Below are 23,380 nucleotides of genomic sequence, written 5' to 3'. Positions count from 1 at the left end.
GGAACATACAGTTCAAGCACGAGCCAAGGGGTAGTCGTGTTGCGCTCTGTAGTTTTGGCGCCTTGGCATTCGAAATTCGAAATTGGGTGGTACCAGTGCGTTGGTTGTATATATATCGCAGACCTCAGTTCGAGATGTTCAAGGAGGAGGGAAGAGGTCGTCAGTCCAACAGGGATCGGCTCCGAACGGCTGAAACATGGCTGAACCTAACTCTGGCAGCTTGTCATCTGTTGTAAGTAAACATCAACTTTCTTTGTAAAAGAGTTTGCGGCCGTGCTAATTGTTTTCTTTTTCTGCTGACAAAAAGGGATCGGATCTGGAAATTGGTGATGAGCCAAAGTTTGTAGTGCTGCAGCAGCACGCGGTGGAAGTTGGGGACTCAAGCAGCGGTGGATCCGGACTGTTCTCCACTACAGATACGGTAACATATTTGTTAACCTGATGGAATGTACATCTCGTGGCTCATCTATTACTTCTTTTTTGTAAACTTCTTATTTCTGAGCAATCTGAATACAGGGATCAGTTATCGGACAGATTGGAGTCTCCTTGGGCGCCTCTGCTAACGACATAGCATGTTGTAGCAATGTAAGGAACAAATGGGTCTTGCAGCTAACTGGAAAGCATTTCCAACAGCTAAAACAAAAAAGCATGAATCACTTGCAGGTGCTGTTGAAAGGGATTGGAGATGGAAACGAGGGGTGCGGGGATTCAGGTGATGGTTACGACCCAGTAGGTCCCATTCAGCCGGATTCGTCTATTGCGGCATCCCACACCAAAGAGTACAAGGTCGATGATGCTCCGTCTGATGATGTTGATGACGATGCGTCCAGCAGCCCTCCATCTAAGAAGGCTAGGGTTTCGTAGTTCTACCTGGGGATTGGATACTGCTTTTGGAAGGTTTGTCATTTTGGCAATTGAGGCATGCATGCCCCAGTTGATGTTGGTACCTTTTGATTACAGAAGGATCTTAGCAGAAGAGTACTAGGGTTCGTGGTAGTGTAGCCTAGGAAAGTCAGTACCCATTGGTATCCTGTAGGGGACCATGGGGAGGGGGGCACATGTGCCTGCTTTTTGTGGTGTAAGCACCTGTGAGGGAGTACTGTTTTGGAAGGCGCGTCTGGGAGGGCTAGAAAATGCGTGTGAATTACCTGTAGAAAAACTTAACCATATGTAATGATGGATCAAGAAATGAATGAATATTACTTATGAAGTGTTTCGAATATTTTATTAGGCTGTTATTTTTAAAAGAACTATAGCAGAGAAAGAAGGTGTTAGTGATACGAATTAATGATCACCTATCCCCCTGAAGTGATGCTTGATGGCTGAGGTCATGCCGTCCAATAAAATAAAATACAGATTGTGCGGTCCAAATAAAAAAGACGAGTGCGTGAGGCGTTACTAATACCGAACGCCAGTACCGCAAAGAATCCCCAACCCCTCCCCCCAACAAACAGAAGGGAGCTAGGGGGTCACGGTGCACTGCAGAATGAGCGGAGCGGAGGATCGACCATTGGATCCGTGAATTAATCCGGATATTTGATCGATCCATTACGGCTCGCGTGCAAAGGTACACATTTCCATTCCCCCCCATCATTGATCCAGATTAGGGTTGGAAAAAGTTCTTGGTGGAGCCGTATCACTTGCATTCGTACATTCGTCGGCTTAATGCTTGTGCGTATTTGTGTACGATAGCGACAGCAGATGGATCCTGGAGGTGGATCGAGTCCGACGAGCGTGGGGAGGGGTGCGGTAACCCGCAGTGCAACGAGAAGCAGAGCCATAGGCACAGCGGGTGCTAGTGGACAAGGAAGGGGCCAGCCCAAATCAAGAAAGCGGCTCTATGAGAAGCTGAAGCTGAAGAAGCCCACGGATTCAAGTAATGTCTGGGCTAGCAGCACAGGTGGTGGTGACGGATGCAAAACAGGTGAACCCCTAGACTTTTGCCCTTTGAAGTTCCATGGCTGCTCATCGTCAGATGCTGTTCAGGAGGTAATAAGCACTTTCGACTCGAGGAAATTATCTATTTTAGACAAGGTAGGGTTGGGGGGATTGCAGTACTTGAAACTGGGCTTCCATAATAGCAGGCATTTAGTGTTCTGGATGCTTAAGAGAACTGATGTGCATAGCATGACTGTGAAACTAGGGGATGGTTCATGTGTGAGCATGAGCATAGGTTCAGTTGCAAGAATTTTGGGGATTAGATGTATCGGGAGGGAGATAGTGACAAGTTCAAGTAAAGCATCAGAGTATGTGAAATGTCGTTTGCGTGAACGGTTTGGAACTGACGACAGCAAGGAGTACCCGGATTTAGATGATTTGCGCAAGGTGTTGTACCGCCAGTATGGTGATGATATGTCTGCGCATGATGAGGAGACTTTTATGATTGCTATAGCTGGGCTGTGTTGTGCATACCTGTTCGGTCCTCCAAACAGAACAGCCGAAGTCCCCAGAGGCATATGGCAGTTCATCGCTTATCCAAATAAGTTGTTAGATTGCAACTGGGGTGGTTATGTCCTGGCAGTTCTGCAGAATTGTGCCCGTACGGTGCAATTGAACATGAGGAACAATCCAAATTCAATTAAACTAGGCGGGTGTTGGCTATATCTACAGGTTAGAATGTTTTAAATTTATCCATAACTATTATGGTGAGGAAATCTTGTAATTAACTTTCTAGTGACGGTGCAATTGTCGGCAGCTCCTTTACATGGACAGTGTTGATCTAGAGAGCAACAACATCCCATGGAGCTGGTGCCCCAGGGTTCGGTGGTACGAGACAAGAGTCATGCAAGAATTTAACAATCACTTGGAGAAGTGCAAAGGGTTGCAGGCTAAGGAAGCGTACCTAAACAGGAAGGTCGTTTAGTTGGAATCAGTCAGTTTGGTTTTATATGTTGGCACTGCTGCTACAAATTACATTTAATCTTGTCTTGGTTTTCAATTTGCAGCGCCGTAGTGCAGATGAGCATGACGAAATGCCAATGCCCCATCTCAACGATGCTGTCAACTGTACTCGACAGCAAGGTGGTACCGACGATTGTGGTACAGGTAGTGGACAAGAGGGAGACGTGCCGGAGTCGAATGTTGTACCGCCAATTATCCTAGAGGTAAATAAAGTGCAGCAAGTTAATTTAGGAATTAAATTTTGAACATCCTGAAAAGGTAAATGTTGTACGGGAATATTCTGATAACCAACTATGGCAGAAACTTATTGGGAAAGTTAACAATGGCCTCAGCCGTATTAAGTCCCAGCTTGAAGCAGCAGCTCAAGCTGCGCATGAAGAGAATAAGAGGAACTTTGATGAGCAGGAGCAACGAATAAGCCATTTGTCGGAAGATATGCAAAAAGTGGTGGGTCAGCTTAGCGAGAGTCTTACTGAAGCCCTCAGTGCATACATATCTACACAAGAAGGTGCGAACGATAAACAGGCTTGCGACGGTATGTGTTCATTGCTTTATACTTGTTCATATAAATAGCTTGACATGTTAAGAAGAAAGGGATTTCATTAATATTATGAGGATATGTGTTTTTTTGTTTACAGGAATGGAAAAAAAATACGCAGGGCAAAAACCAGCTGCTGAAGAAGTAGGTGCCACATCCCACAAGGCTAGGGCAAGTGATACTTGTGGAAACATGAAATATAGCCATGATGCGGGTGTACATGTACAAACCAATTTTGGGAAAAATTTAACCCGCAACGAACGTACTAGTGAACCAATAGGTAACAATAATTCTAAAATACATTAGCATAGAACATGTATAGAATAATTGGCATTGCGTTGAACACTAACACACTCTTAAACTAAAAGGTCAATGGGCAGCCAAGCCTTCGATTGGGAAGTGGCATGATCCGGACGAGCCCTGTACAGAGGATGAGGATGCTGCAAAGATTTCTCCGGTGTTTGATGCTACACCAGCAACTGCAAAAAGTAAAAACAAAAATAAACAGAATTCGATGGCAAAAGCATTATGTATGTGTGCGATATGGAATATGAGCTAAGGAAGCGCTTCATTTTGATGATTCAGCTCCCAGCCTAGATGTGAAGTGCAGCATTGGGCCTAAATGCAACACTGGATGCTGGGTTGGAGACAACCTAAAATCAACCACACCATCAGCACAATCTGATGAAGGTAAGAAAACTGCAATTTAATAGTTGCCTATAAATTTCATGTACTGGCATGACATATTCTATGGATATGAGTTTTGTTGTTGGCCATATCATTAGGGACAAAATATAGCAAGCCCAATTTTGACGTCACACCAGAAAGTAGAGGTGTGCTTCTACTTCAATTTCAAAGACCTAAACAGTAAAGAAGGTTTTTAGATTTGATTGTCTGCCTTTTTTTTTAATATGTGAGTTGTGATTGGAAAGGTGCTGCACCAGAGTACACTAGGAGGGCCAGCGATGGGGGCGATGATGTCGTACAATCTATGGCCGGCCGCGAAAGAAGTAAGTCATGCAGCAACCAAGGGTGTACATAGCATATTATGTTATGAGCGTGCAAGTTAGCATTTTATGGAAACTTAAACAACACTAATTCTTGCAGGGTCACCGAGAATTAAGAAAGGTGCAGTCAAACCCAGTGTGCAGAAAAGAAAGAGGTCTCCTGATTCATCCGTGCCGAGACAGGGGAGAATTTTGAAGAAACAAACAACAAGGAAGACTCGTGTCAAAAGCGATAGCGCTAAGTTCAGTAGCGATGACTTAGAGAAAGAATCAAGTTCTATTATACCAGTAGGGCTGCATAGGGTGACTCCGATAAAATGTCATGTCATACAGAGGCAGGTGGCTCCGTCACCATTTGACCTGAACCTCATCCCAAGAACCAGAAGTGTATCAGTGGTCCAAGAATTTTTCAGATCCTTTACAGAAGATGAGTCTGCCGATTTAAATAGGTGATCAAATCCTCACATCGTTGCGTTGAAAAAGTACATAAAAGAATGTCCGTACATGCAGGAATGACAAGTAACATTCTGTTGCATTTTTTCTTTTTCCAGAGCTTGGTTTGTGCATGACAAACCATGGACAATCAAGCTGATAGGAAGGGAACTTTGGATGGCATTTGTGAAAAGGGGCCCCATTTCAATAGAATTGTTCGACGCAATTACAAGGTTACTGCAAGAAGAAGATGCAACCATGTACAGAGATTCGGGATGTCAGGAACGGCAGTGGCGTCACCTTATACCTCCATGCTTTGGGGTACAGTTACTACACCAAAGCCTTGCATTTGCGTACAAACCTGCTATTCCTATTTTAATTTAGAATTTACAACGTGTACAGGATTTAGTTTACAACGTACCGGGTGACGGGATCGCCGAACAGATCAATGAGCTATTCCTGGGTGCACATCTAAATAGCAACGCTGAACATTGCCGAATGGTAAACATGTTAAACTACAGGATGCTTGACATTTCAAATACAAAATTGAACATACCATTACCTTTACGTTTTTGCAGTTAATGCTGCCAACAGCTATTTGTGGTCACTGGTCATTGTACGTGTGGGATCTGGAAAATCACAGAATTCATGTCATGGATCCGGTGCTAGGGAAGAAAAACCGGGATGCTCAGCATGCAGTACACTCGCAAGTAGTTGGAACTTTGCATGAAAAGTTATTTGATTGCATAGAGGAACTTTTCAATGGGTTTAATGAGTCTCGAAGGAACTACAAGATCGCATTCTACAACTTCGCACATGCTGGCGTTGCAGCGTAAGTTGATAGAAATTATATCTGCTAACTATTAATGTATTTTGAGTATTATAAATCTGTAATAACTCTTACCTAAAATGTCAGTGATGAAGCAGCCTTCTATGTTTGCCATTACATAAAATGGTTTGATGGAGACAAATTAAGATACACTATTGATGAGGTAATCAGAAAGGAATCTTCAATTTTTCGGTGTTTTACATTTACCAAATAACGCTGACAATGTTTTCATTTTTTCACAGACCACAATTAAAAATGCGCGGATGTGTACCCTTTACAATCTCCTGCATATGGAATCCAACAAGGGGTGGACACCTGCGTACATGTCAAAGATTGCCTGAAATTAAAACGGTGATTGGTAGTAACTTAAAACCGTTGATAATATCTTGATGTTGCAACATCTTGGTCCAGTTTGTAGAATAATTTATGTATCTGGGTGTAATGTGGAAGTTATGTGGATGTGGGTGTCTGAGTGGAGATTAGTGACTAAACCCAAGTAGTTTTTAAGACAATTATATATGTATCGTACAATGTGATGGTCTGTGAACTAATTCCGCGCACACTGATGACATGCCGCTGCTGGGAAAGTTCTTTTGGATTGTCGCACGGGTTCATTTGTGTGAGAAGAAAACTGAATTTCTTTTGACGGACTGCATGGTAAACCTGCTGCAAGGGATTCCATATGTTTTCTTTTGACGGACATGTCGCTGCTGGCGAAATGAATTTCTTTTGACGGACATGTCGCTGCTGGCAAACTTGCTGCAAGGGATTCCACAGACCGTGCTCACGTGCTTGGCATAGTATATTTTGTTTTTTTTTTAAAAAAATTGGGGCCCAGACGCATCCTGGAGCGTCCATAAAAATGTACACCATGGTAGAAGCACAGATGGGCCAAGGCCATTCTCCACCGACACCTCAGTGAACCAACGGCCCTCTCTCTAGCGGCACACGCCACTACACCACCAACCCGCCCCCCTCCCAACCGAGCAACCTCTATCCAAATCGTTCTTACTTCTCCAACCCTAAGTCAGCAAGGAAAGTGCTGATTCTGCTCATCTTATTGGAGAAAGCCGTTCAGGTCCGGTCGGCCGAGAAAAAGGTAACGTGGAATCTACAAGCACCTGTATTCTTTTTATTTGATTTAGGGTCTACCATTTGACTCCCCCTGAAGCTGCAACATTGATAACAGATCTGCATCCTAAGAAAGTAGTCTGTGTATATCTTATGCATTTTGTTGACTTGTTCTTACACCGTTCGAAGATCACAGAATCAATGGCATGGTACGTGGTTTTCCGAGGAAGGAAGCCGGGTGTTTACCGCGACTGGCATGCTTGCAATGCGCAAGTGTCTGGCTTCAGCAACTGCTCTTTCCGCAGCTACAGATCACAAGATGAGGCATTGGCAGCGTACTCTGGCTTCTGCGCGCAAGAGGGGACATCGAGGAGTCAGTACCATGGGGACATGAGCATAGCTGCTGCGCCACTGCATCATGGTGTCCCTGCTACATGGGAGGAAGCAGTGGGTCCTGTGGTGGTAAACATGCCCCAGGCAGCACAAACTGAAGCGCACACAGATCTACTCCCAGTTGTACTGATCCTTGTAGCTATCGTTCTCTCTCTGTTTGGCTACATTCTCAGCTAGAGAGGATCGTCATCAAGAGTTGTATGGTTAGAATAGTGTGTGCTCGAGTTAATTGCAACAAGTGTGTGCTCAGGTTTAGTCAGTTGTAAGTCTGTTCTAGAGTGTACCTCGTGGTGGCATATCGTATACATAACGCAGCCAAGCGCGACGGACACGTCGGGTCAGCATTTTGTGTGCACAGGGTACTGGTGTGTTGAGTACCCAGATTGTGTAATGCACCATATGGGTTGAACCAATCAATGGAGTAGTAATGAATGGAAACTCTGGATGCTCCCAGTTATGAAAACCACAGTGTTGTGCTCACATTCAGGACATAGCGAAGCATAAGGCATAAACCAAACCAAAAGATCATCCAAATATCTGTAATCCAATAAAGGAGACTAACACCAAGAGATAACATGCCATAACATATATGACGTCCAAAACAAACAAACTGCTGAAGCGTTCAGTACTCCGTCCCACCTGCATCGACCCCTACCCCCAGAAAGCATACACCCTAGAAATATATTTACATACAAAATCTGGGGACAAAAGACACCATTTAGGGGAAACAAGAGCTGAGATAAAATCGAAGCATCACTTGGGGAGGCAGTTCGACAACGACTTAGGCAAGCAGGCTTTGTTCTGTTCCATCATTAGTATATCAACAAATATGGAGTGCCGGATAGAATCAATGTTGTCCTGCAAAAAAATATATAAAATTTCTGTTCACAAACATTTTAAAATGTACAGAAGTTATGGTACATCACAAATGTATGCCCGAGTTGTTACAGGCTAACCTTTTGTACTGGCTGATGCATCTGAACTCCATCGAAACAGCGAGCAGAATGTAACATCACAATGCCAAAATCATCACTGCATATTAACAAATATGTAAATGGCATGGTGCATTATAAAGATAAAAACATGGAGGAAAGGTATATTGCAACAAAACAGTGCTTAAGCGTGCCTGCTAATATCTGCTGCAGAAAGCATTGGGTACTGCAATTTCCAATTTTCAAAAGGCTGAATGGACCATCCTTCGTAGAATGATTCCAGGCATTTCTGGAAGGCAACATGTAACGTGATGTGGATCTCTTTGTGTGTCAGCGTACGGTCGACACCAAGGGCAGGATCAAGGACATGGAGAACTGAGCGTTGCATATCAAACATATAAGCACACCACACATGATCAACAAGCACAGGGACCACTATCTGCACAAGATGATTGGTACTGATCAATGTTATGAATGGATTAAACGTGTGAGCACAGAGATAATAAAGTTAGATAAGGATCATACAAGCTTGCATGTAGGAATGCAGTAGTCAACGTTAGTAAACTGATTGAAAACAGTAATAATGCGTTCGGGCCCATATCCAGCAAGTGAATTCATCTGGAAATCAACAAAAAAAAGTCATATCAGGTTACTAAATAGGTACCGTAAAAACACCAAAGCTAGGCGTCCAAACCAGTCCTTGACATGAAAGTACCGCGAAGTCAGATTCAATAAAGTGTCGCCAGCGGACACGTAACCCATCGGTTTGTATAGTGGGATCGAGCTGACGGAAACGACGAAATGCTACATCAATACTATCTGAGTCAAAACCCTTTCCTTGTACAAATGAATTAATAAGCTCAGCTCCAGTTAGCACCAGGTAGCGTGGCATATCATGGACAACCCATTCACTGCGACAAAAAAGTTAAAAAAAAAGACAAAATATACAAATTGATGAGTACAAATTACATCTGCTGGCCAGATAATGCTAAATTCGAATTGAGGACAAGGAGGAAACAAACACTATGGCCCAGATTGTTATGTTAAATGGGATTATTAAATATGACAATGAAAAATAACGCACCGTCGAACAGGTGTTTCAGATAATTCGTTGCAGCATTCAATAATGGCGCCAACAACAACCGGATCAGGCATAGCTGGTAGCAGGTCTGAGGCCCAGTCAACAGACGGCGAAGTTGTAGCTGGAGCAGCAAGCTTAACATACGGCTGAGTTATCCACTGCCCGTACAGCACCTTGTCAGTAGGGTCAATTGATTCCTCAATCACATGTACAATGTCTAGTATAATGCATTGTGCAAGATGCCTGCTGGCATCATAAGGTGACATTTCTGCAACACCACATGATCGACGGCTTGATTGCGGCTTGGAAGGATCTTGCTGGTTTGGAGAGAATATTCGTTGTACAGCAAAGATTTTATCCTTCGGAGTGACCTCGTTAGTACCAGCAGGTGAAGCCTCTATTCCAAGGTCAAACGATGGAGGATCGACACCAACATCTAATTGTAAGAACAAATAAAAATTAATATAAGCCAACGCTTGATCCAAAGGGAAAACAGTCACATGAGTATGAAATACAGCACTTTCACAAGAAGGCAGACTTAAATGTACCTGAAGCTGATTTCAATTTTTTGACAGGTGTGCTCTCTGCATCGGATACGCTGATAGATCTCTTGGTAGGAAGAGCACAAAATTTAGGAGCAACACCTAAAACACAAAATTATAAAACACATTGGAAATCAAAATTCCAGCAGCTGCAAATACATTGGGGAACATAATAACAATTTAAATAGAGGTGGATTACCTCGAGCTCTCTGAGAAGACATAGTGCTTAAATAGGCATCAGGTTTCACATGTGCTGCAGGTCCAGGCTTCTTATGCATCAGTTGCACTTGGGTTGGACCACACTGATCAACTAACCAATCAACAAGAAGTGCATTGCTCCTCATAATAGAAGACCGCAGGTTAAAAAGCTCCCTCATCATAAATGCATTATGGTTCTTAATATAGTCGATAAAATATGATTTCTCCTAAAAAATATAATTAAAACATTATATCACATCATACAACTACTATATGACGGCATATACTATGATCATATATACGCAAAAAAACATACAAGTCCTGGATGACGTTGTCGTAAGTACGAAGAAAAATCTGTTGGGCTTTTGAACGAAAAAGAATCAACGCTCACAGGATGATCTGCGCCAATGCTGATCTGCTGATTCATTCGAATATTTGGTACCATTGCACGCCCTTGAGGTGGCTGGACAGGAGATACAATGTGAGGAGACTGATAAGTATGCCTCAGATAAACAGACGATTCAGCAGAACGTATCTGCCATTGAAAAAAAAAAGTATCAAACTAAATTATTCCAGTAACAAAATAAAGTTAGTAATAATATATACATCAAAGTATACGGCTTACACCGATGAAATGCTCAAAATCATGCTCTCCTCTACTTGCACACATAACTGCCATCACCCTAAGGGATTCTTGGTCAAATACTTTCAGCCGGGGGATAGTCTTATGAGGCTTATTGAGCCTGCTTAGATCAACATTGTCCAAGAACAGAATCTGTAAAAAACAAGACCAGTCAGTAACGATGCATATACTGATCGTATGAGAAAATACATGATTTATGATTTTCAAGTCCAAACCTGCAGGAAGTAATGGCAACCAGACAATGATGTAGCTCGCCCCTTGCTGATCATCTCACCACGGACTTTCTGTGCGGCATCAAGGACATGTCCATACACATATCGGCACCAGTTACACCTGTCTAATGCAGCAGGATTCTTCAACGCACCCCAGAAATCCAAATTGACTTGATCATGCTTTACACAAGGTGCAAGAAGATGGTTGATAGCAAACACAACAAAAGCAACTTTGAAACTATCTATTTCCTGGCTAGACGATTGATCATCGAGGTGCTTCTGAAGAACATACTCAATGCCCTTGACACTTCTAGGATCGGAACCCACTAACCCTATGCTAGAACGCAGCAACTCTAGTTGTTCATCGGTAACAGAAAGGGTGGATACATCAATATCCCCACTCGGAACTCCAAGTACAATCCCAACATCGGCCTCGTGTACATAGATGCGTCTAGATGGCCCAAAAACCAAGCAACTTTCCTCACAGTCCATCTTACTAAGCAACCACGCTGAGAGCTTGAGGTTAAGCTTGCTAATGCACGGTATGTCCAGAATCCCGCCAAACCCAATTTCCCTAATAATTTCTTTTTTGAACTCACTGAGCTTGGAAACCAAGTTGAAGACAGCCTTTGGTGAACATCTGTTGGTGATGTTGGATGCAGAGGATGCATCATCATCACTCGATTTGGGAGACGATGGAGTCACAGATCCTCCCCCACCGGACCTTCCGGTTGGAGCAGAAGATGACGGCCCGCCTACACGCCTAGGGTTTGGGGGGAACTCGGGAACCCACCTTTCGTCACGCTCAACCACCATTTTCCCCTATCCTTCCTCACCGAGAACTGTCACCTAAAAAATGGGCATTGTGACATAGATTAGGGGGCAAACGATTGACGAACAACTGTTTGTACCGTCCGGTACCACCCGAACAATAAAATCGGTACATACCGGTTCTTTCGTCCAAGCTCACGCGGTGCAAAACGCCTCCCGTAGCTTGCCTCACCAAATACGAGAAATTCCAGCGTATCCACTCAGCTAGGCTCACACGGTGCCAGGCGCGCACCCCACCCTCCACCCCGGTACACGGTTGTACCAGGTGTCGGTCGATATTCCCAACGGTTAGCATGGAAAAAAAGAAAAAATGAAAACCCAAAAAAACCACAACCACATCAGTTACCAGTGAACCACGGCCACACATTTCTTCCAGCCGATCAATAAAAAAAAATTAAGTGCATTCAAGGAGCCGAACGGTCCAGTCCATAAACAAATACTAAACCACAACGCCATTCATCGATCCTTGCAAACTTTATGTCCCGTCACTGGCCACAACGCCAGACCACAAACTATATACGTACCAAAACAAATACAAATACACCTAATACACTCACATAAGACAACATGGCGTGGATCTCGGTACATGACCGTCGGACAGGATTGAATCTCTCGCGAGTGCCGGGTCCAAAATGGAGTTTTCGTAGCGAGTTTTAGACTTTGTGTGTCTCTGGTATTAGTCTGCAATTATCTGCTGCTGCTGCCGCCGCCGCCTGCTGTGGTGATGTGTCACCTGTCACGTACGTGCCATCAGTTAGACTCTTAATTTAGTTGTCTGGTTTGTGGTGTAATTTAGCTGTCTTGTCCCAGTTTGTAAGTGTTATGAAGAAAATAGTTAATTAGTGATCAATTAGTGTAATTATTTATATAATTTTGTAATTAGTAGGCAAATTCTACTTGGAGAACTTCCACCCCAAAGGGTGTCTTGAAAGAACCATCCCAAAGGGACATGTCCTTTGAAATAGTGTCTCTTGACATTGTATATAAGCAACAATCAATCAATAGAAATATAAGGATTCCTCTCCATTCAATCTCTCTTTTATTTTATTCTCAACACGTTATCATGCATGCTAGACTCTACACTGACTTGCGATTGCAGAACATGCCGAGTGTTCGAAAGAAGTGGGCCAGAGGGCCTCACGCTCCTTGGGACAAGATGTACAGGGAGTTCTAGACAGCGAACTCGTCGAGTTCTTACACGAAGGCGAAAACAGGAACTCGCCGAGAACAGATCCATGGCGAATTCACGGGTCCCCATCCATGGACACACCCAAAGGAAAGAATAGAAACGACGCCTGAATCAACAAGTAAGAATGAATCTGTTCATCTTCGTTTCATTTCAACTCAAAGAGGAACGCACCTCCGTTCTTCGACGATGATGACGACGCATCTGAGCGTGTATGGCCGCCCTCGATGGCGGCGGCGCCCACACGGCCGCCATCGGCAGCATCGCGCACCAACCCCTTTGGCCGCACCACCGGCGGACTCGGCGACGGCCGCGCCGATACCCGACAGCGTCGGCACTAGATGTGGCACCCTCGGTGCCCACTCCTCCACCATGGACGGCGCCCACGGCGGCCGCTCCTCCTCCACGGTGGCGGCGCCACGGCACGCCATCGGCGGCCGGCGCTTCCCCACCCGCGGCGGCCCCCAAGAGCCGGTGGCGGCGCCCAAGAGCCGGTGGCGGCGCCCAACAAGGGCGGCGGCGACACTCGGCCGCGGCGCTGCAGCGCTAGGCGGCGGCCCTTCACGGCGGCGCTTCACCAGAGGCGGCGGCGCACCCGCACAGGGGCGGCGGCGGGCCACTGGAGACGACCATCAGCCGGCGGCTGCGCATAAGGGGCGCAGCGGCCCCCAAAGGGCAGGCGGCGGCGGCGTACCTGCCCAGAAGCAGGAGGCGGCGACACCGGCGGACAGTGGGAGAGCAGGCCGCGCTGCAGCTATGGGTGGGCAAAATACCCGAAACCCGAAGCCCGAACCCGAACAACCCGAGACCGAACCCGAAAAACCCGAACCCTAATTCGGGTTCTAACCCTCGGTGCCCACTCCTCCATGGACGGCGCTCACAGCGGCCGCTCCTCCTCCACGGTGGCGGCGCCACGGCACGCCATCGGCGGCCGGCGCTTCCCCACCCGCGGCGGCCCCCAAGAGCCGGTGGCGGCGCCCAACAAGGGCGGCGGCGACACTCGGCCGCGGCGCTGCAGCGCTAGGCGGCAGCCCTTCACGGCGGCGCTTCACCAGAGGCGGCGGCGCACCCGCACAGGGGCGGCGGCGGGCCACTGGAGACGACCATCAGCCAGCGGCTGCGCATAAGGGGCGCAGCGGCCCCCAAAGGGCAGGCGGCGGCGGCGTACCTGCCCAGAAGCAGGAGGCGGCGACACCTGCGGACAGAGGGAGAGCAGGCCGCGCTGCAGCTATGGGTGGGCAAAATACCCGAAACCCGAAGCCCGAACTCGAACAACCCGAGACCGAACCCGAACAACCCGAACCCGAAAAACCCGAACCCTAATTCGGGTTCTAACCCACGGTACCCGAAATTATTATGGGTAGTTCGGGTATTGGACCACGGTACCCGAACTACCCGAACTACCCGAAATACAACCCAGCCCAAATATATTTATTCATTGATTGTGGCCCAGCCCACCAAACCGAACCCCTTAACCCTAACCCAGCTGCCCAGCGCCCCAGCCCCCAACCACACGACACACCCCCTCCCCACTCCCCAGCCGCCACCGCCTGCGCCGTCGCCGACCGCGCCACCGCACAGCCGCACAGGCGTCCGCCGCCCGCCCCCCGTCCGCCACCGCGCGACCTCCCGCCACCACTTCCAGAGCCCAGAGCCACTGCGCCTGCGCGCCGCTCGCGCAGATCCCCTGCACCTCCCCTCGACCACCGCCCACCGGCCGGCCACCGCGGCACCGCCCAGGCGTCCACCAGCAGCATGACGGTCCTGGCCCAACGCCCCGCCATAAATCTCTCTCTCATCCCTTCTTCAGATCCAGCACTTGCAGGCAGCACGACGACGACTGGCGGCGCGCGGGTGGCAGCGAGGGAGCGGCGGCGTGCAAGTGGTATAGAGAGCGCCATCTTGGAGGTCCCGTCTCTTCGATCTTTGTCTGCAAGCTGCCTCATGGAGGACCCCATTCATTGCTCGGTGCCCAGGCGGCCACTGACCCATGGTGATGTTCTGCGTGTGGTACTGGGAAAAGTGTACTTGCTGGTTGGTGCTTGATGCTAGTTCCTCTCAAGGGAATCGACGATGTTTGGACCTGATGGAGGATTCAATGGATCTGTTATTTCTTTCTTTTTTCCCCTTTCATCTGCTTCTTTGATCTTTCTTTTCCGTTCCAGCTAGCAGGCAATTCTGATGGGGATGCAAAGCTAGCAGCATGTGATAGATTTTTTTTTAGAATCTATTGAGTTTCTTTGATGTTCTTCCCTAATTTATCTTCTCATATTTTTTTGCTGGTTTTTTATCGGGTATTTCGGACAAACCCGAACCCGAACCCGAACTTTCGGGTACCCGAAATGTCGCGTATTGATTTTTCAAAGCAAATTTCGGGTAGTATTTTTGAAAACCCGAATTTTAGAAAACCCGAAATACTCGACCCGAATTTTTCGGGTAACCCGAACGCTCATCCATAGCTGCAGCGCGGTGCGCGGCGGCGCTTCGCTTCGGCGCATCGAAGCGGCGGCGGCGCCCCCAGAGGCCAAAGAGGCGGCGGCGCGCCCAACAGGCGCTGGCGGCGACGGTTCACGGGGTGCGCCCCTAACCGCACCCCATGTTGCCCAAATTTGGGCCGCACCAGGCCGACCAGGCCAGGCCACAAGCAGGCCCCACGAGATTTCACAAAAAAAAGTCTCCAAATTTATATCTATTTGCATGTTTAAGATACTCAATTCTACATGTGAATATTTCTAAATATTTACATGCTTAAGTATATTTAGTGCTGCATGTTTATATTTAAGGCCCTAGATTGTTCTATTTTAGTCATTAGATTATTTTGAATTTGTATAATTTTTAAAAATTGCTATATAGACTATTAAGTTTAGAAAATAGCACCAATATAATATAGATGTTATAATTACCGCAGTAATTGTATATATATGATCCGTAGATCTCATATTGGTTATGCAAATATTATTTGAACAATCTCTTTACGTGTTATTTATTTATTTGTATCATTGCAAAATTGGCACTTGATTTATATTCTACATCATGTAGAGTTATGCAAAATTAAAATTAAGGTATATATTATCTGAATTTTGGAAAAACGCAAGATAATGGAGACCTAGTCATCGGCTGCGATAAATTCTTTACGAATTTATTTATCCTGAGACCATGCTTTTATGCAGCAAGGTTATTTGCCCGTTACTAAAGGTCTACATCTCATGATGATTACCTATAATGTGTTTATCTAAAATATTCTATACAATTAAATTTATATATTTCGACTATTAAGTCATTTATTCTCGCAGGAATATTATAAAAATAGTTACACTATTCAAAACAATATACCTTAAAATTATGATTCAAGAATCATCTTGATTTCATTATTTTGCATAAATTTACACACATATAAATTTTAAATTTACCACAGTAAATAAATTCTGTACATGATCTTTAATATAGATAAATGGCTAATCTAGTTAATAAGGATTTCACTGAAATTGCAGCAAAAGGTCTCAACTATCTACTATGGGCTATAAATATTATAATATTGCTAATAGCAATGGGATTTATTGATGACATCAATAAACCAAATCCATAAGCCCACATTTTTTTAGACAACCAAATAACCATATTATTTTTGAGATATCATATGTACTCATATCTCAAGAATCATGGATTAAAATCCCTATGAAATTTTAGTTACACTCAAAATAAATAGAAGGCAATCGTTTTTGCCAAAAGCACGACGAGTAGTCACTACTTCGTCCTATGAACTTCAAATCTATCGCATAATACAATTATGCAGTGTCCAAGATTTGTGGCAAGCTTCTGTTTTGTGATCAAAGTATAGATGATGCAAAAATGGTCGAAAGGACATTATCTATATTTTCCCTTTCAAATAGGTTATTGCAGCAGCAATACCATTGGTACAACTATGCCAAATATTCTGATCTCATACTTGGCCTACTCTAAGCAGAAAATCACTATAATGATTAGAATACCAAAATAAAATTTTGGTGGCATGAACTAAATGAATTTAAGGGAAAACTAAGCATCATCACAAAACAAAAGTCCTAACAAAGGCAAAAGCACTTTCAGAAAAAAATTCAATATGACAACTCTCAAATTTGTCAAAGGTGTGATTGTTATATCACCAAAAGTGCAACAATATTTGGTTAACTTATATTTGAAATTCATTGGCAAATAAGTTCTAGGGGACAAGTTTGAAGCTCACTTCACTACTTGATCTATTAACATCAGTTGCTCTAAAGATGTTCCTACGGAACACAATAGAGATGTTCTACGGAACATGATAATGAGGAGATCCCATTAAATAGAACTACATATTGAGCACTGACAACATATTCATGGAATTTCAATCCAACCACATATTTGGAGACACAACCTAATCTCCATAATTCCCAACAACTTGATACCAACCATATTTATATTGTGTTGTAAATATTTGTTGTCAAGGATTATCCTACAGGAACAATTCAGATAAAGGAAGGAATTCATTTAGTGGACATGGTACCAGTAACACTCGTACTTAGGAAAATTAAATTCTTCCAAACTCTCACAATGAGTAAAGAAAATTTTACACAAATTGCATGTTGCGATATTGTGATCATTGGTTTTGATCAAATCACATTAATTTTCCCTATGGGTACTTAATTAACAATTGAGGATACACTCTTACATCCCAATTCAAATAATACCCTATTGAGTTACAAAAATATCCGGCACAAAGGTTTCCATGTGGAAACACATAATGACAACAATAATGAATATCAATTCATCATAAAAATCACGGATATATCAAGCAAATGCTTGAAAGAATTCCTTCAACATCAACGGGATTGTATATCACATACATCAAACCCGTAGAAATGTTGCGTGCAAGATAATTTTTCAGAATCTTGATATACTCAAGACATGGCATCATCGCCTTAATCATCCTTGGATATGGATGACATAAAAATTATCAGCAATTAAATTGGTCACCACATAAATATTTCAAAAATTTCCCAAATCTTCAGATTTGTGTGCACAACATGTGCCATGGGAAAATTAATCTTAAGAACCTCTTATTTTAAGATCAAGGCTGAACCACTACAGTTCCTTGAACGCATTCAAAGAGACATTTGTGGCCCATTCATCCACTAGTCGGACTAAATTGGTACTTCATGGTACTTATTGATGCATCAACCAGATGGTCCCGTATGTATTGTTATCCACAAGAAATCATGCTAAGCATGATTATTTGCTCAAATTATCAAATCAAAGAGCATATTATCCGGAACACACAATCAAATCTATCAGGATTAACAATGCCACTAAATTCTCCTCAAAAACCTTCAATTATTATTGTATGGCTCTAAGCATTAATGTGGAATATTTTCATACATACATAAAATGGATTAGCCAAATCTCTTACCAAGAGAATGACTTACTTGATAGACCATTATCATAGAATTGTAGTCAACATCATGTTGGCATCATATGGTCTTGCACGCCATAACCTTAATTCAAATTCATATAACTGCAATCAAAACAGTACCCCTCGTTGCAGTAAGTACGTGGATTCTTAACCTCAGCCAAATATTTCCCATCTGCGTGTCGGTTACATTTCACATATACCGATATCACCACCACAGCATACAACTATGGGCATTGAGGATCCATATAAGATATTTATCCGTCATTTATAAAATATCTTGGATCACTCATAAGCAGGGATGAAAACGGTCGGAAACGGTAATTATTCGGTAATCAGTTTTTTTGTTGTTTTTCTTTGATTGCGAATAAATAGGATATAGAATCTTGTATACAAATTTGTATTCTTGTTTTGAGAATTGAGCTTGTAAATATTCATAAAAGGTAAACCTTAAATTCATCCTATATTTTCTCAAATGATAGATATAAAATTCGGTATGGATTCGGAAACAAATTCGGTATTTTTTTCACTTTTTTTTGTTGTAGGGAGCAAATAATGCATAAAATAATTTATGCAAAATTTTATTCTTATTTGTAATAATATGCTTGATAATATAAGAAATGATCACCATCAAATTTTATACATATTTATTTTAAAATATTAAATTTATTCTAACAGTTCAGATTACCACTTTCATCCCTACTCATAAGGGATTAATTCATTTATTCATAAGCCCGTATGCTGATTACATTTTGAGGATAATTCCAGGCATTAGGGGGAGACTAATACCACACATATAGAATGCCAGGAATTATAAATTATAGAAGAATATCACATTCGATCCTCATATCCACGTATATACAAATAATATCTGAACTAATAGTTCAGAATATCTTTATTTGCAACACATTGCAAATAGTCTGCCAAATGCATTTACTAATCAAGAGTGTCATCAAACAAAATTCCTACAATTATTGTACCAGAAAGAGTGAAGCACTTAAAATTATCACTCAACTCCCATATCAAAATAAGAGGGGGAGAAGTATGGTCACAAGTTAGGAATTCAGCTTAATACAAGCATCCGCGGAAATAGGGGGAGACATCCTCCTAGATAGTAAATGCAAATCAACATCATGAATGTTGTTAGACACTTTATAGATTTATTCAAATTCAAAGCCTATGAATATTTTACATTCAGAAACCCAGTATATATGCACGTCAATAAGGCACTGGGTCATGGAACGCCCTGATCCTATGGTCGTAGGAAATGACATAGGATTTAAAAAGGGTTAATCTCTCACAAGATATATATTGATTATGATCAATCATATAAGACTACAAATTTATCGACATATACTCCTATTGGAAATTGCTATACACCTCTAACTAGATCCAGACCAAAAAGTTCCAGGCAGAGTATTAACAAACACCCAAATTGGGTCAAAGCAAAAGGTGGCAATTAAGGAAAAGTGCTCTCATTTTCAAATAAGAAAGTCTTATCTACATATCATAATGCTTTTCTTCAAGAAAGCAAGGTGGTGAGACAACAAGAGCTTGTAGCACATGGTTTCACGCAGAGACCGACGAACATACCATCAAGGTATATGTGAGAATTATGTTCCCATATTCAATTATTGGCAGATCAATTGAATTTGATAAATTTGGATTTATATGTCCTCAAAGTACTTTGTGAACTAAATCCAAATAAAAAATCGCAACATATAATTATGCACAAGTCACTCTATGACTTGAGATAGTCAAATTTGATTGTTGTACAATTGACTATATGAGTATATTTTATAAAAGGATTACTCTAATTACTATGAATGCATATGTGTCCATAAATAAATTCCAAATGGAATTTTCATCATCTCAGCACTCCAACAACAAGCATTTATTTATGATGGAATTTGAGATGAAAATTGGGTAAAACCAAAGGATGTTTAAGTTTTCAACTTAAGCACATATATCAGTTTACCAATGTTTAATTAATATTGGACAATCATATCCATCAACACTTGTGTTCATTCCATCCCTAAAAATGGATCAATACCCATTTAGACCTTGGGATGAGAAACTAAGTGCCAAAGCGCTTTTGTATCATACAAATTGCAACAGGTCTGATATTGCTTTTGTAGATACCTAGCTAGCTCAAATTAGCGCAACTCCAACAATACCATATAGGTATGAGTCAAAATCAGATATCCACAGATATCTAAATGGCATAATAATATCTTGATTTGTTATTACCAAATTAGAACACATCAAAAGTGGAATATCGAGATACTGGCTAACTAATCCCTATTTTGCCAGAATATAAACTGATACCAATATACTAAAGTTTCATATGAATCATCAAAATAGATTCTAGTAAACTTTGGTCTATCATTCTGAAGCATCATATCAATAAGTGACTTCTATGAATGATTAATTTACGATTCATCGAATTATCTATAAATGATAACTAAGCTTGTAAATTTACTAGCTCAGACATAGCATAGCTCCAACAAAATACCATTGGACGTGAATTAAGAATATCTTCAGATATTTCCAAGACACATTTGATCTTAGCTTTAGCTAAGACAAGACTATTGTTGGTTACACTAACGTTGGCTAGTTTCATGATCCACATAACACTAGACCTTAAACAGGTTTTATAATTTTACATGGTAGAACGACTACATCTTGTGAGTCATCAAAGCTGACTCTTGTAGTTATATCCACGAATCATTTTGAAATAGTTATATTATATGAAGCTTCACGTGAATCATATGGCTTCACAGAATGATCAACCACATACAACAGTAATAGGGCAATGGTTCAATCATGAAACCAATAATTATCTATGAAGATAATTCGCCTTGCATTTGTTCAAAGGAATGCAAGTATATATAGGGCAATATTACAAAATATACAGATTGCTGCTAACCATTTTCTGGGGAAATAGAAATCTTGCAAACCAAAACATAAGATTTGCAAGGCTCAGGGGGAGATTCTCTTTGAATCATAACCAATTCTACCAACCATAATCATCAGATTATATAATTGTACTCTTTTCCTAAATGAGTTTTCCTATTAAGGTTTTTCTCATATATAGGTTTTTAATGAGGCAATATTTTATGTCATATCTCTAATTTTCCCTACTGGGGTTTTTAAGGAGATATTCGAGACATATTACATATATCATATCTTCTGTTTTCTCACCAGAGTTTTAAGAAGATATTCAAGATATTATTTCTCCTCATATTTTTCCCATCGGGTTTTGGGGGAGAATTAATTCAGATATTGATCCACAGATCATAATGCACTCAAACTTACTTATGAGTTTTTACTTTCGAGGTTTTTCTCATATAAGTTTGCAATCAATGATATTCCATATTATTTTCTCCTTATATTTTTCCCACTGGATTTTAAAGGAGTTTTAATGGAATACCAACACATATATGTCATATCAATATTTTCTCCTATTTTCCCAAAAGGTTTAAGGAGTTTTTCCATGACATATACGTACACAAATTGGTTTCTCCTCAGATTTTTCCCATAGGGTTTTTAGAGGAGTTTTTCTATATAAAGATCAAACAACGATTGATTACAAGACCACAAGAAGAACACATTGATTACAGGACCTCAAGAAGGACAAATTGATCAAGGGGGAGTGTTATGAAGAAAATAGTTAATTAGTGATCAATTAGTGTAATTATTTATATAATTATGTAATTAGTAGGTAAATCCCACTTGGGGAACTTCCACCCCCAAAGGGTGCCTTGAAGGGACCATCCCAAAGGGACATGTCCTTTGGAATGGTGTCTCTTGGTCTTGTATATAAGCAACAATCAATCAATAGGAACATAAGGATTCCTCTCCATTCAATCTCTCTTTTATTTTACTCTCAACAGTAAGCAAGAGCTAGTGTGGCCTATCTCTCAACTAAGTAAAATTAAGGGAAGTTATCATTAACTTCATATGCTAAGGATTATTTGATCTACTGATGTTGTTCGCTCACTGCATCCACTATTTCAGTAAAATTTCCCCAACATATGTATCAATGAAAGAACTTTATGTCTGTTACTGATATATATACCAAGCATATGCACATGTCATTTTTTTTCTCTCAATGTCTACCTATTCCTACAAATTGTGTCAGTAGCTAGTATGGCAATTGGTAAGGTTGCCCTGAGAGTCTGCTAATGTGGAAGCTTCTGTTTCCATTTACTTGTGTTTAATTAATTTGTGTATGTAGTGCACAAGGATTATCTATTTCAAATGAAAGGAGCTTTATTTCAAAAATAAAAAGTGAAGGGTGTATCATATGTCAGAAGCCTGTGTGTTGAACAGAAACCCATGATAGATGATGATTATGCCTTCCGTCCCTCGCAAAAAGAAAAAATGCTGGTGCCTTCTGCTGTGTGCATGCTACCTTGGCACTTAATAATATCACACTTCTTAAACATCAGACGCCTGAGATCATGTGAAAATTCAGGCGATGGCTCGGCAATGGTGACTGGTGGCCGAACTGTGCAGGAAGATGATAGAGCAACGTCGGATTTGAATCGGACGGTTCATATGCGTCGCATGAGAAGAAGTTGATTTTTCAGGCGCCTGTGGTGTAGCATTACCCAAATAACCTTACTCTTGTATGCCCACTGATTCCCATCATGAGAACTGATCCTGTCAGAAACCTAGCTGATAACAACCCCCCCCCCCCCTCCCTCCCTCCAAAAGTGCAGTGCAGGGCTGGATGCATATGATCCCCTCCAAATTATACAGAGCACAGCAGGAAGGAACTTTCTACATTCAGGTGTTCCCCAGTTCTTATCCTGAAAGGCTGACCACTTTTTGTACATCCAGGTGCTCTTGTCGATACATAGAGAGAGAGCTCGTTGCAAGATGCATGTGTACTAGCTGGTAGACCCACTTCATTGAGATGTGTGCATGCTCCATTGGTCCAGCAAGATCTTGTTGTACAGAACCGGAGTCGGAGCGAGCGAGAGCAGACGAGCACCAGGTTGGGGGCTCAGAATTCAGACTGACTTCAGACTCCAGGTGGGTATCATGTCACCCTTGCAGAACAAGTTGTTAGGACACTCTTTTGAAAAGTCTTACTGACCTGGAGCATCTACTGTAAATGATTTTTCAGTGCCCTTGCGCCTGAGGAACAT

At 42.4% G+C, this 23,380-nt stretch overlaps 3 protein-coding genes and 2 long non-coding RNA genes across 5 annotated transcripts; 2 read left to right on the top strand and 3 right to left on the bottom strand.

Annotated features, from left to right (window-relative positions):
* Window positions 1-4,396: 4,396 nt before the first annotated feature.
* LOC120687740 lies at window positions 4,397-5,223 on the top strand. The gene is made up of 3 exons (XR_005680820.1): window positions 4,397-4,449; window positions 4,547-4,895; window positions 4,998-5,223. It is a non-coding gene; the product is annotated as an uncharacterized LOC120687740 (long non-coding RNA).
* A 64-nt stretch (window positions 5,224-5,287) lies between these two features.
* Window positions 5,288-6,193, top strand: LOC120692213. Its single transcript, XM_039975454.1, has 4 exons — window positions 5,288-5,379; window positions 5,457-5,710; window positions 5,795-5,870; window positions 5,950-6,193. The coding sequence occupies exons 1-4, from the start codon at window positions 5,377-5,379 to the stop codon at window positions 6,046-6,048; spliced, it is 432 nt and encodes a 143-aa protein (XP_039831388.1). The 5' UTR covers window positions 5,288-5,376; the 3' UTR covers window positions 6,049-6,193.
* A 1,531-nt stretch (window positions 6,194-7,724) lies between these two features.
* On the bottom strand, window positions 7,725-8,536 carry LOC120688224. Its single transcript, XR_005681005.1, has 2 exons — window positions 8,128-8,536; window positions 7,725-8,029 (listed from the first exon to the last, which is right to left on the bottom strand). It is a non-coding gene; the product is annotated as an uncharacterized LOC120688224 (long non-coding RNA).
* Window positions 8,537-8,622: 86 nt separating this feature from the next.
* On the bottom strand, window positions 8,623-9,947 carry LOC120689228. The gene is made up of 5 exons (XM_039971541.1): window positions 9,926-9,947; window positions 9,733-9,828; window positions 9,188-9,620; window positions 8,819-9,014; window positions 8,623-8,721 (listed from the first exon to the last, which is right to left on the bottom strand). The coding sequence occupies exons 1-5, from the start codon at window positions 9,945-9,947 to the stop codon at window positions 8,623-8,625; spliced, it is 846 nt and encodes a 281-aa protein (XP_039827475.1).
* Window positions 9,948-10,472: 525 nt separating this feature from the next.
* On the bottom strand, window positions 10,473-11,606 carry LOC120692896. The gene is made up of 2 exons (XM_039976285.1): window positions 10,783-11,606; window positions 10,473-10,699 (listed from the first exon to the last, which is right to left on the bottom strand). The coding sequence occupies exons 1-2, from the start codon at window positions 11,593-11,595 to the stop codon at window positions 10,532-10,534; spliced, it is 981 nt and encodes a 326-aa protein (XP_039832219.1). The 5' UTR covers window positions 11,596-11,606; the 3' UTR covers window positions 10,473-10,531.
* Window positions 11,607-23,380: the final 11,774 nt, after the last annotated feature.

This window comes from Panicum virgatum, chromosome 9N, assembly GCF_016808335.1.
Source record: "Panicum virgatum strain AP13 chromosome 9N, P.virgatum_v5, whole genome shotgun sequence".
Taxonomy (NCBI): Eukaryota; Viridiplantae; Streptophyta; class Magnoliopsida; order Poales; family Poaceae; genus Panicum; species Panicum virgatum.
This window is presented reverse-complemented; position numbering and strand designations above follow the sequence as displayed.

Bases quoted from the DNA above. Each gene is read 5' to 3' on its own strand.
- LOC120692213 (XM_039975454.1), top strand. The intron at 5,711-5,794 runs GTAAGTTGATAG...CTAAAATGTCAG, and splicing joins GCACATGCTGGCGTTGCAGC to TGATGAAGCAGCCTTCTATG. The intron at 5,871-5,949 runs GTAATCAGAAAG...ATTTTTTCACAG, and splicing joins TAAGATACACTATTGATGAG to ACCACAATTAAAAATGCGCG.
- LOC120689228 (XM_039971541.1), bottom strand. From the start codon at position 9,947: ATGTCTTCTCAGAGAGCTCGAG. The intron at 9,621-9,732 runs GTACATTTAAGT...TCTTACAATTAG, and splicing joins AAAATTGAAATCAGCTTCAG to ATGTTGGTGTCGATCCTCCA. The intron at 9,015-9,187 runs GTGCGTTATTTT...TTTTTGTCGCAG, and splicing joins TCTGAAACACCTGTTCGACG to TGAATGGGTTGTCCATGATA.
- LOC120692896 (XM_039976285.1), bottom strand. From the start codon at position 11,595: ATGGTGGTTGAGCGTGACGAAAGGTGGGTTCCCGAGTTCCCCCCAAAC. The intron at 10,700-10,782 runs GTTTGGACTTGA...TGTTTTTTACAG, and splicing joins GTTGCCATTACTTCCTGCAG to ATTCTGTTCTTGGACAATGT.